The sequence below is a fragment of the Budorcas taxicolor genome, chromosome 1, assembly GCF_023091745.1.
Source record: "Budorcas taxicolor isolate Tak-1 chromosome 1, Takin1.1, whole genome shotgun sequence".
Taxonomy (NCBI): Eukaryota; Metazoa; Chordata; class Mammalia; order Artiodactyla; family Bovidae; genus Budorcas; species Budorcas taxicolor.
This window is the reverse complement of record NC_068910.1, coordinates 4,065,935-4,079,113: the sequence shown is the minus strand read 5'-3', so window position 1 is coordinate 4,079,113 and position 13,179 is coordinate 4,065,935. Positions and strand designations below refer to the sequence as shown.

The following is a 13,179-nucleotide window of genomic DNA, read 5'->3' as shown; positions in this document are numbered from 1 at the left end:
AAGATGTTGCTTTATAAATATGATGTCATCCATGTTACATGATGAGTGACCGGAAGCTGAAAGGCATAGTAACCTTCCTGAGGTCACACAGGCAGCAAGACACTGAGCTGGCCGTGAGCCCCAAAGGGCTCTCTCCGTCACCCCCGCCGCCTCTGAGTGCGTCACTGTGGCCTTGTCGGCTAGAAAACCCCACTCACATTTCACCCATTCACTGAGCGCACCGGCCAAGGCCTGCCGAGCGTGGGGCCTGGGCGGCTGCTCTTCCCCGGGGAGGAGGAAGGCAGGGGGGAGCCGGTGATGGCCGGCCACAGGCTCCCCTCAATTAAGTGCCACGACCTGTGGGTGACTCTGCAAGCTAAGCTCGACGTCATCCTGATCATTCACGTGGTGACCCAGAGTTAGGACATCTGTACCTGAAACCCAGGCCCAGAAGAAACAACAGGAGCCTTTATCTTAGAGGGGTGGGCACTCCTTAAGCTTTATATATATTGCTGACCCACTTTGAGAATTTAATGAAAGCAGAAGGGGGTGGCAGAGGATGGGATGGCTAGACAGCTTCACTGACTCAAGGGACATGAATCTGAGCAGATTCCAGGACAGTGAAGGACAGGGGAACCTGGCGGGCTGCAGTCCGTGGGAGCGCAGAGTCGGACATGACTTGAGAGACTGAACGACAACAACCCATTCTTGACGCGGGAAAACGCACCCGTTTACAAACACGCAATTTTGAATAAAATTCTGGGGGGATGCCTAGTACCCCTTGAAAATCATCCTATGATTCTAGGTTAAGCACACTTGATTTTAGAGCACTTAAGGATTTAAAAGACTGAACTGGCTTTCTTTGCGCATTAACAAGGAAAGGCTCACAAACACACGGAATAGTACATGATCGAGCTTATAGACCTTGGGGGCCATGACGTCATAGGAGTCCTCTCAAACATGACATCTTTGTTTGCTCCTCATGTGCATCCTCAAGAGCTCCCAGGAAGCACCCACTGGGTGGATGTGGCGAAGTTTCAGGGGCTTATCGGGAGCAGCAGTGCTAGAGGGCAGCGGCCCCCAAACGTTTTGGCACCACGGGCTGGTTCCGTGGAGGACAGTTTTTCCATGGACCGGTGGGGTCTGGGGATGACTCACGTGCATCACATCTTTCTATTATCATTACATCGGCTCCACCTCAGATCGCCAGGCATTCGATCCTGGAGGCTGGGGACCCCTGCAGTAGGGGATCCCAAGAAACTTTGCCCACTTGCCCAGGCCTAGTGATGCAACCACCCCCCGGCAAGAGTGTACCTTTAGGCTCTCCTGGGCTCCAGAATCGCCCATCTTTGCAGTATCTTCCCCCTCTCCCCACCGCTCCCAGTTGACTTACTATGTCCAAAACACAAATCCAAGAATCTAGGCGTGACCCTGAATTCCTCTCCTCCCCCAGACGCTGCTTCCTATTCCATCTGCAAGGCTGGTGAGGTCAGCTTCCCTGACTCCTCTCTCTGCTTCCACTTTTTGCTCCCCTCATCCCACCCTAACCCCACCATCTATTAGTAAGAAAGCAAAGGTCCTACTGAATCGAGTTGTTAGATGTAAGTCACTCCTTTGCTTGAGAGCCCCTCAGACTTCCAACAGGCAGAATAACCTCCCAAGTCTGTGCCAGGGCCCACGTGATCTCCCCCAGCCCGACTCTCCCCGGGGAGGGACCTCTGCAAAAGGCTACTCCTCTGGGCCCCAGGGGTTCTTCCTCACACTCTCAGGGGACCTGTTCCCTCACCGGGGTCGCACTTGAGCTGTTGGTGTTTGGGGCACATCTTTTCAGAGTCTTCCCCTATGCATCCCCCTTCCTTCTGCCGTCACTCTATCCCACTTTCTTTTTCTCAGTGCCCACAGTGCGTATTTGCGCGGCTGCTTGCTCGTCCCCTCCCAGCACGTAAGGAGCGAGCCCACCCAGGCAGCTTGCCTGTCATGTTCAGCCTTGTGTTCCTGGCGCCTAAGGAGACCTGGCTCACACGAGGCCCTCAGCGATGTTCTGGTGAGTGCGGTGCTTGCAGGGCCCTGACTCCTTCCTTGACGTCAAGAGCAGGAAGGCAGTGCCATATGCAAGTTTCTAGGAGCCTGGGTTCCAGCATTCAGAGTGTAGCGCTCTGACACTCGCCCTGGAAACTTTTAGGGGCAGGTGACCCTTTCTATCACAACTGCAGTCTCCTTATCAGAAAAATGAGACAGAGCACCTGTCTCGCAGAACTGCTGTTAGGATTAAAGGAGGTCATGAATGTCGAATGCCTGGCACTAAGCGAGGGCTCAAGAGAGGATCGCTGTCACTATCATCACCAGTACACCATGATTATTAATGGTGACTGCACAGAATTTGCCAAAGGAAACTCTCCCAGAAGACAAGGGACCACCCTTCGTCACAGGATCATAAACTAATGAGAGGTGGGGGGGGGGGGGGGGCGGGGGGCTGTGGATTCTTTTAAGATCTCAGAGCAGACAAGAGGGAAAAACATACCCTCCAACCTCACCCAAACGTTCTTTTCTAAGCCAGGAGGAGGAAAGCATCTCAGGAAAAAAATAGCAACCACACATAACCGATTCCATATTCACCCCAGGATCTGACCTGGACCCTAAGCCTGATTCATGCACCTGCGAGGCCAAGAAATCACTTACGCAAATCTGTTCCGTACTTAAGTCCGGGCTTGGGCACCCAGCCCTTGCTGCGGAAGTGATGGTATGCCATGTAGGTCGTCCTGAATGTGGGCTGAACTGTGGTGAAAGCGTTCCAGAGCTTCATGATCGTTAGAGGCTCCTACGGTTGGTGGGAGAAGACCAGGCATTACTACGTGTGTACCCACGGGCACCCAGCCAGAGAATCAACATCTCTACCAAATGTGAGCTGAAGATGGTGCCCATGATGAAGGGTTTTAGCTGGAAGATACAGGCCCGCGATGTCCAGTGTGGCGGCCGCCAGCCACTCCCCTGAACTGCGATAAACAAACACTGAGTTTCAAAGACTTCGTACGCAAAAGAGAATGCAAACTTGTATGCAAAAGAGAAGCAGTTTTAAATATGTTGGGTTACGACTATCTCAGTAGGTTTAAATATGTTCAGTTAAATAAACTATGTAAATCAATTTCAGCTGACTAAAAATAATAAAAACCTTTTCAATGTGGCTACTAGAAAATTAAAAATTATGCACGAGGCTCTCGTGTGAGGCTCCTATCATATTTCTACTGGACAGCAAAGTCACAGAGGACCTGGGCGAAGCTCCCCCAAGACAGCCACTCTGGAGACAGGGAGCAGCCAAGTGAGGGCGGGGAAGGCAGTGGACAGGGTGGTGGGGGAGAACAGCCCAGGCAGAGGAACGCGGGTGGGCCAGGGGGCCACCAAAGCCGAGGGCGCATGTTCCAGCATGTACAGACCCTGATGGGTAGCTACAGTATGGTGGGCCACGTTCAGAAATGCAAAAAGTTAATTCTGTAAAAGCCTTAAAAGAAAAGATACTCCATTTAGTCACTGAAGCTAGGTAATTAATCCCATAGCACAAATTAATAATCCAACTGCTTGTTTCTAAGGTCGGACTTGAAGACACCATGGCTCAGATAACATTCTCACGTGTCAATTCAAAACCACCACACAAAGCACCAGGGAAGTGTGGAAAGCTTCCTGCTCCATTTCGGCCTTGAGTAAAAGGGACCATTCTTTACTTGGTTCACGGCTCCATCACTCAATAAGACCTGCTCAGTTTGTCTCAGCCTAAGATCTTAACACTATAAATATGAGCTCTAGTTGAGACTTTTTTCTTCTTTAAAAAAACAAAACAAAACAAAAACCCAAAACAGTTGTTCCTACAGTGGAAACTCCGTATGTGTGTGGTCTTCAAATCCATCCCCCCACAAAACAAGCAAGAGTCTGGTAGACAAGGCTGGACTCTGACTTGGACAGCCCACTGCGTTTCAGAGTCTGAGGATGCTACAGGGCAGTTGGCACGTCCTGATGAGTGTCGGCAAGGGCCCAGGGGAGGACACAGGGTGGGGTGAGAAGGGCTGCCACCTGAGAAAATTAGTAACCCGCAAGCCACACACCTGTTCCCAAGCCACGGGAATACTCTGAAAAAGATTTACGGGGTTAGAATCTGCTGAATGATGTGACATGTGCTCCCAAGGACAGAATAAAATACACGTTCTCCTGGCTTCCCTGGTGGCTTAGATGGTAAAGCGTCTGTCTACAGTGCGGGAGATCCGGGTTCAATCCCTGGGCAGGGAAGATCCCCTGGAGAAGGCAATGGCAACCCACTCCAGTATTCTTGCCTGGAAAATGTCATGGATGGAGGAGCCGGTCGCAAAGAGTCGGACACGACTGAGCAACTTCACTTCACTCCTGCTGTCTGATGTTCTGCTTAGCTTTTTCACCTTGATTTTAACTTCGTTTGAGTTTTTTTGAAGAGGTATTGTATTCACAAGGTCCAAAATTCAGAAAGTACAGACAGGTGCAGTGAACTCTCACCTCCCACCGCCCCCAGCTCCTTCACTGGAAATGGGATTAATGATCTTCCAAGGGCAGCAGGCTACAACACAAAATTGTGGGCCTTGGAGCTGCCCTGGCATCAGTTCAAATGCTAATTCTAACCAGACTAGCTGCGTGACCCTGTGGGTGGCTCGTTTCCTGCGCCTCAGTTACCTCATCTGTAAAACTCTTCATGCGTGGGGCTAAGGCCCAGAAGTACCGCATGCAAGGTACCTGACTCACAACCTTCACTGAACTGGGTGCTAAACACAGGTGGTTTTCATTTCTGCTGTTAATTTTCAGTACTATTCTTACAGATTTCCTGATCATCAGATAAAGACACTGCTCTTCTCCTAGGATCTGGGAATGAAATTTAGTCTCAAAGGGTCAAAGTTGGCTTTTTTGCCTGAACAGTCCCAATTCAGGATCCAAAGACTAACCCTAGAGAAAAAAAATTCAAGTCCAGTTTTATCCAGTGAAAGTAGATACACTTGGAGTAAAGCAATATGAAAAGTATTACAACGTGCTTTTGAGCTCAGGGAATTTTAAGTGGATTGTGTGAATAAAACACCTTACCTTTTCATAGTAAATACTCAGACATCCCAGAGCATAGACCAGGAAGAAGGCCTAAAAACAGGACAAGGAGAAAATGCTCATCAGAAACTGTTCCTTGTTCTTGACAAACTATTTCACAGATTGAATTCTTTTTGCCTTAAGTATCAGTGAATGTCCTTTGCACCATCCAATTGGTCACGTACTTTTAAAAATATATGGTTCATTCAGATTTCAAAGGGGTAAAATAGGAATGTCACAGGATAGTTTAGAATCAGCAGAAAAAAAAACACTTTTATGAAAATTTCCATGTATTTTCTCTTTTAAAAAACCACAAAGTTAAACTGAAAAATGACATAAAGAGCAATAACAGTAGAAACTTTTGCTCACTAGATTTTCCTCTGTAAAATAACCAGGAAAAAAAAATTGTAGAATAAAAACAAAGAAATTTGTGGAAAGTGAGCAACACAGACTTGGGTTGACTCATAATCAAATGAGTTTCTTGGTCACTTGCCGTAAAGTGATTTCCTAACAAGTAAACCCCATCTTTCCATTAACTTCATCATATGACACCATGCTTCCCTCACATGGGGATACAAGGGGGAAACGGCAAAGTCAGGCTCAGTTGGGTAAGATCACTCTGACGTGGAAATAAAAATAACCTTCTGACAAAACCAAAAGGATGCCTAGCACTGACATGAGGAAACAGGCCCTGCTATGTGCTCCGTCTGTAGAAGGGGGCTGGGATCTGAGTTTACATATGAAAGACTCAGGTGAGGCTGGTCTGCAGTAGACGGTGACTAAAATGGCAGCTCTACATGCTACTTTCTTTTTAAACTTGAGGATGGAAGACGAGGCTAATGATCAAACGACAGGTTCCCTGTCGAGGGCCCTCTGCTAAAGGTGGCAGCAGAAAGGCAGGTCCCCTGCCACACCCCCACCACCCCCAGGCTGCTGTCCTTGGTGCTGACGGCTGATCAAACGACAAGTACCCTGGAGGGCCCCCCAAGCCCTCAGGCTGCTGTCCTTGGTGCTGACGACTGCTGTCCTCCCTGTCCAGTGTTTAGGACGCGAGACCACAGCTGTGAAGGTGCAGGGAGGGCTTTCAAGGAGTGGCAAGGCTCTGCTAAGAAAATACCTTCCCAACCCTCAGAAATCACCCCAGTCCACCCCATCGTCACCCTCTCCTGGCCACCTGATAACATTTCTCTTTATAGCAGTGGTCCTCGAGGTGTGGCCAGTTGGGAGATCCTAGGGTCCCCAAGACCCTTGAAGGAAGCCACAAGGTCAAAACCATGTCCTGAGATTAAGACTCATTCTCCCCAGAGGCTCTGACACAGGCAATACCACCACAGGCTGAACGGAGCAGCGGATGTGAGAATCCAGGGCGCTTCCCTTCAGCCTCACCTTACTGTCTTTGCAAAAGTGAAAAAACCATGCTATTCTCACTCGACTTGTTTTGCTTTGAAAGAATATAGTTGTTTTTCATGAAAATATGATTTCAGTGGGTTTATTATCATGTAAAATGAGATAATAAACACATACTTAAATTTTCATTTAAATATATAATTTGGTAAACATCAACAGATATAATCCACATAAGATGCTCCTCAGCATCCCTCGACAGTTTTTAAGAGAAAAGTGGTGTGATAACTACTTTAGTTCTACCCAGATCCAAATCGAGAGCTGCTCTGAAGAGCAGCGGGTCTACGGCCATACCACCTGAATGCGCCTGATCTCGTCTGAAGACCAGTGGTCTCCTCCTGCCTGTACTTCTGCAAAGGGCCCCGCACTCTGGCCCCACAGCCTCTTCTCCAGGGCAGCCCGAGCCACCTTCCCAACACGGGACGACCCCCTGCTCCCAGGCGCCTGGCTGCACACCTGACTTCACTGCCAACAGCCTTGTGACTCTTCCCAGCAGGTTGCTGCACTTCTCTTCTGATGCACTGAGCTCGTTCCTGCCTTGGCCTTTGTAACTGCTGCTCCCACAGCTGGAATCAAAGGTCACTCCTCAGATAGGTCTTCCCTGACCACCCTGTTTAAGTAATCCCCATTCTGATCGACTTATAGATGGGGAGGATCTTGTTCCAGTGGGGTTGGCATTCTTTAGAATTAAGTCATCAGTGTTGAAGGGGCTTGCATAACTTGATCAAGTTACAGGCCATGCTGTGCAGGGTCACAGTGGAGAGTTCTGACAAAATGCAGTCCACTGGAGAAGGGAATGGCAAACCACTCTAGTATTCTTGCGGCGAGAACCCCATGAACATGAACAGTATGAAAAAGCAAAAAGATATAACACTGGAAGATGAGCCTCCCAGGTTGGAAGGCATCATATATACTACTGGGGAAAAGTGGAGGGCAATTACTAATAGCTCCAGAAGGAACAAAGAGGCTGAGACAAAGTGGGAATGTCGCTTAGCTGTGGATGTGTTTGGTGGTGAAAGTAAAGTCCAATGCTGTAAAGAGCAATTTGCATAGGAACCTGGAATGTTAGGCCTGTAAATCAAGGTAAATTAGATCTGGTCAAGCAGGAGATGGTAAAAGTGAACATCAACATCTTAGGAATCAGTGAACTAAAATGGACAGGAACAGGCAAAGTTAATTCAGATGACCATTCTATGTACTACTGTGGGCAAGAATCCCCTAGAAGAAATGGAGGAGCTCTTCGTCAGCCAAAGAGTCTGAAATGCAACACTTGCATGCAATCTCAAAAACGACAGAATGAATTTGGTTCATTTCCAAGGCAAACCATTCATCATTACACTATATATCCAGGTCTATGCCCCAACCACTGACGCCGAAGAAGCAGCAGTTGAGTGGTTCTATGAAGACCTACAAGACCTTCTAGAACTAACAACAAAAAGAGATGTCCTTTTCTTCGTGGGGAATTGGAATGCAAAAGCAGGAAGTCAAGAGATACCTGGAATAATAGGCAAGTTTGGCCTTGGAGTACGACATGAAGCAGAGCAAAAGCTAAAAGAGCTTTGCCAAGAGAACGCACTGGTCATAGCAAACACCCTCTTCCAACAACACAAGAGACGACTCTACACACGGACATCACCAGATGGTCAACACCGAAATCAGACTGATTATACTCCAAAGATGGAGAAGCTCTACACAGTCAGTGAAAACAAGACTGGAAGCTGACTGTGGCTCAGATCATCACCTCCTTATCCCAAAATTCAGGCTTAAATTGAAGAAAGCAGGGAAAACCACTAGGCCATTCAGGTATGATCTAAATCAAATCCCTTATGGTTATACAGTGGAGGCGATGAATAGATTCAAGGGATTAGATCTTGTAGACACAGTGCCTGAAGAACTATGGACAGAGGCTCACAACACTGCACAGGAGGCAGTGACCAAAACCATCCCCAAGAAAAGGAAATGCAAGAAGGCGAAGTGGTTGTCTGAGGGGGCCGTACAAATAGCTGCACGAAGAAGAGAAGCAAAAAGCAAAGGAGAAAGGGAAAGATATCCCCAAGTGAATGTAGAGTTCCAAAGAATAGCAAGGAGAGACAAAAGGCCCTCTTTAATGAACAATGCAAAGAAATAGAGGAAAACAATAGAGTTGGAAAGACTGGAGATCTCTTCAAGAAAATTGGAGATACGAAGGGACCATTTCATGCAAAGATGGGCTCGATAAAGGACAGAAATGATAAGGATTTAACAGAGGCAGAAAAGATTAAGAAGTGATGGCAAAAATACACAGAAGACTATACAAAAAAGGTCTTAGTAACCCGGATAACCACAATGGTGTGGTCACTCACCTAGAGCCAGATATCCTGGAGTGTGAAGTCAAGTGGGCTTTAGGAAGCATAACTGCAAACAAAGCTACTAGAGGTGATGGAATTCCGGCTGAGCTACTTCAAATCCTAAAAGATGATGCTGTGAAAGTGCTGCACTCCATATGCCAGCAAATTTGGAAAACTCAGCAGTGGCCATAGGACTGGAAAAGGTCAGTTTTCATTCCAATCTCAAAGGAGGGCACTGTCAAAGGATGTTCAAACTACCGGATAATTGTGCTCATTTCACGTGCTAATAAGGTTATGCTCAAAACCCTTCAAGCCAGGCTTCAGCAGTATGTGAACCCAGAACTTCCAGATGTACAAGCTGGGTTTAGAAAAGGCAGAAGAACCAGGGATCAAATTGCCAACATCCACTGAATCACAGAGAAAGGAAGGGAATTCTAGGGAAACATCTGCTTCATGGACTGTGTGAAAGCCTTTGACTGTGTGGATCACAACAAGCTGTGGAAAATTGTTAAAGAGATGGTAATACCAGACCACTTTATCTGCCTCCCAAGAAACCTCTAGGCAGGTCAAGAAGCAATGGTTAGAAACAGACATGGAACAATGGACTGATTCCAAATTGGGCAAGGCTGTCTATTGTCACCCTGCTTATTTAACTTATATGCAGAGTATATCATGAGAAATGCTGGAGTGTGTGAATCACAAGCTGGAATCAAGATAACTGGGAGAAACATCAATAACCTCAGATATGCAGATGATACCACTCTAATGGCAGAAAATAAAGAGGAACTAAAGAGCCTCTTGATGAGAGTGAAAGGAGAGAGAGAAAAAGCTGGCTTAAAACAACATTCAAGAAACTAATAGGATCATGCCATCTGGTTCCATCACTTCGTGCAAACAGAAGGGGAAAACGGGGAAAGAGACAGAGTTCATTTTCTTGAGCTCCAAAATCACTGTGAATGGCGACTGCAGCCATGAAATCAAAGACACTTGCTCTTTGGAAGGAAAGCTATGACAAATCCAGACAGCGTATTAAAAAGCAAAGACATCACTTTGCCAACAAAGGTCTGTATAGTCAAAGCGATGGTCTTTCCAGTAGTCATGTTGAACCATAAAGGTTGAGCGCCAAAGAATTGATGCTTTTCAATTGTGGTGTTAGAGAAGACCCTTGAGAGTCCCTTGGACTGCAAGGAGATCAAACCAATCAATCCTAAAGGAAATCAACCCTGAATAGTGTTTGGAAGGACTGATGCTGAGGCTCCAACACTTTGGCCACCTGCTGTGAAGAGCCGACTCATTGGAAAAGACCCTGATGCTGGGAAAGACTGAAGGCAGGAGGAGAAGGGGGCAGCAGAGGATGAGATAGTTAAGACAGCGTAACAGATTCGATGGATATAAATTTGAGCAAACTCCAGGAGATGGTAAAGCACAGAGAAGCCTGGCAGTTACAGTCCACTGGTCGCAAAGAACTGGACACAACTAGGCGGGTGAAGAACAAGTCCAGGGAGATCTGTGGGGAATGTCGACTTTGTTCCTTGAAATGTCACAGTAAGCCTTTACTTTGGGAGTACTAATAATAATGGATAACGGCTTTCCCTGGTAGCTCAGTCGGTAAAGAGTCCACCTGCACTGCAGGAGACCTGGGTTCAATCCCTGGGTCAGGAAGATCGCCTGGAGAAGGAAATGGCAACCCACTCCAGTATTCTTGCCTGGAGAATTCCAGGGAGAGAGGAGCCTGACGGGCTACAGTCCACCAGGTTGCAAGAGTCGGACACGACTTAGCAACTAAACCCACCCATATGATGGCTGGATGAGCCTAAGACGGTTTTAACGCCGTATCACTAGATCTGGTCAGGGCCTAAAGCGTCAAGGTGAAAAACAGCTCTCCAAGACAGAGGTCTACGCCAGCTCAGAGCTACCATTCTCAACCTAAGAGCCGCTCTGAACCACCACAGCAGGGCCGCCCATGTTCCTTATGGACATTTATGGAAACATGGAAAACTGCACGGGTGGTGCTAATAAACAGGGGTGATGCAACCAAGGAAACTGGCCAAAACAGAGCTGGGAAGCGGGGCTGGGCTTAACTGGCAGCAGCCTGGAGACTTCTGCCAGCACGTCTCCGGAATTTCTCGGGGACCAAGCAGCTGGCAGGAATGAGGTCCCCCTCGTCTCCTGTCACTCCAGCACTTCTTCAGCAGGTATTTGGGAAGCGAGAACAGGACCGTCAGTGAGAAGCATCGGGCCACCGGGCTGGAGTAGAGATGGAGCTCCCGGTTCCTGACATGCACCTCGTCCCTTCTGGATCCACCAGTTTCTGGGCCAATCCCAGACCGCGTACACGTCCATTGATAAATTGTTACCGAGCACCTCACAGACGTCAGGCACCGGGTAGGAGGCCGTGGCACAGGTGCAGCCCACTGCCCACTCTGTGCCCATCAAGCTGGACCGCGATCCCATCTGAGGACTTGAGCCGCATTCTGCTTCTCTCTGTACTGTTAATATTCAGCCCAGGGCCTGGACACAGAAAGCACCCGGTGAATGATTTTTCTCGACATGAATCACAAAGGAAAGGGTTCCAACCAGCCACTAACGAGCTTGCACAAGTGACAATGACGATGGCAATGGCAGCAACAGCGGGCACCACACTCCCCGGGCACCACGACACAACACACGTCACTGAGGCCATCACACGCATGATTTAATTCCAGAACAGCTGATGCATGAGGCGTTACACGACCCTCACTTCACAGTGCAGACACCCGAGGCTCAGAGAGGCCAAGCAACTAGAGACTGGTGTTCTCAGCACTACCCAACAGTCACCACGTGTGCCTCCTGAGCCTCTGAAACGTGGCAGGCCAGCCGAGGACAGGGCTTTTAATTTTGCTCAATTTTAGTTAGTTTATCTAGTGACATGTGGCTGGTGACCACTGTGTTCGACAGCAGACTCTGCTGTCTCGTGTGCAGAATGAGGAGACTAAGGGAATAAATCCCGATGTCCTTTCCTGCCGCGAGCTCTTCTGTGTCCTGCTGGCCGCACTGTGGAGAGAGGCTCGGGCCAGCGGGAGACACCATTGCTCTGTGAGCACATCTGGGGAATGACCAGCGTGGATGAGCTCAATGAGCGTGGCTTGAGACCCACAGAGATGCCCGGAGCTGAGCCAGACACCGCAGGAGCCGTCCAGGCAGGCAGGGGCGCCCCTGGAGAAGGGCACAACCACAGACATGAGACGGAGGAGGGGCGCTGTCTTCAAATCCGGGTGCAGGACAGACAGAAGCAAAAAAGGAGGCTCTTGAGGCTGTGTGAACACAGGACGGAGAAACTCCAGAGGGAAAACAGGAGGCAGGTTTAGAAACCTGCCTGCACCTACTTTTGAGGCTTCCATAAAGGGGACATGTTAGTAATTCTGCAGAAGGAAACACTTAGAATCCATCCATTCACACAATCAGCTGTCATGACATGACCCGGAGCACGCATCACAGTTTACAAAAAGCTGGCGAAGCTCTAGGAATATGCTAAAATCCACTGCACAGGGTTCCCTGGTGGCTCAGTGGTAAAGAATCTGCCTGCCAATGTAGGAGACACAGGTTCAATCCCCAGTCCAGGAAGATCCCACATGCCTCGGTGCAACTAAGCCTGTGTGCCCCAGCTACTGAGCCCACGCTCTGCAGCCCGAATGCTCTAGAGCCCACGCTCAGCGACTAAAGAAGCTGCTGCAAAGAGAAGCCTGCGCACCACAACTAGAGTGGGCCCTGTTCACCTCAGCTAGAGCAAAGCCTGTGCAGCAGCAAAGACCCAGCAGAGCTAAATAAACAAACATACAATTACATATATGCGTGTGTGTGTACACACAAATATACAATTACATATACGTGTGTGTGCGTGTGTGTACACACACAAATATACAATCATATATACGCGCACGTGTGTACACACAAATATACAATTACATATATGCGCGTGCGTGCGTGTACACACAAATATACAATTACATATATGCGTGTATGTGTACACACACATATATGGGCTTCCCTGGTGGCTCAGACAGCTAAGGATCCACCTGCATTGTGGAAGACCTGGGCTCGATCCCTGGGTTGAGAAGATCCCCTGGAGGATATGGCAACCCACTCCAGTATTCTTGCCTGGAGAATCCCATGGACAGAGGAGCCTGGTGGGCTGCAGTTCATGGGGTTGCAAAGAGTCGGACACGACTGAGTGACTAAGCACAGCACACACAGCGCGCACACACACACACAGTGCACACACACAGCACGCACACACACACACAGTGCACACACACACATATAAAACCACTGCACACTGTAAATGAGAGAATGGTATGTATGTACTCTGTGTCTCAATAAATTTGTGATTTTTCTATGTTTA

At 48.3% G+C, this 13,179-nt stretch overlaps 1 protein-coding gene across 2 annotated transcripts in view; it reads right to left on the bottom strand.

Annotated features, from left to right (window-relative positions):
* Positions 1-13,179, bottom strand: part of TSEN2 (tRNA splicing endonuclease subunit 2) — a 43,440-nt gene that overhangs the window by 11,594 nt on the left and 18,667 nt on the right. For both annotated transcript variants that reach the window (XM_052638636.1, XM_052638628.1), the window contains exons 7-8: positions 5,071-5,121; positions 2,659-2,797 (exon numbers count right to left, since the gene is read on the bottom strand). In XM_052638636.1, the coding sequence (XP_052494596.1) occupies positions 2,659-2,797; positions 5,071-5,121 (190 nt within the window). The remainder of the gene's footprint in view (positions 1-2,658; positions 2,798-5,070; positions 5,122-13,179) is intronic.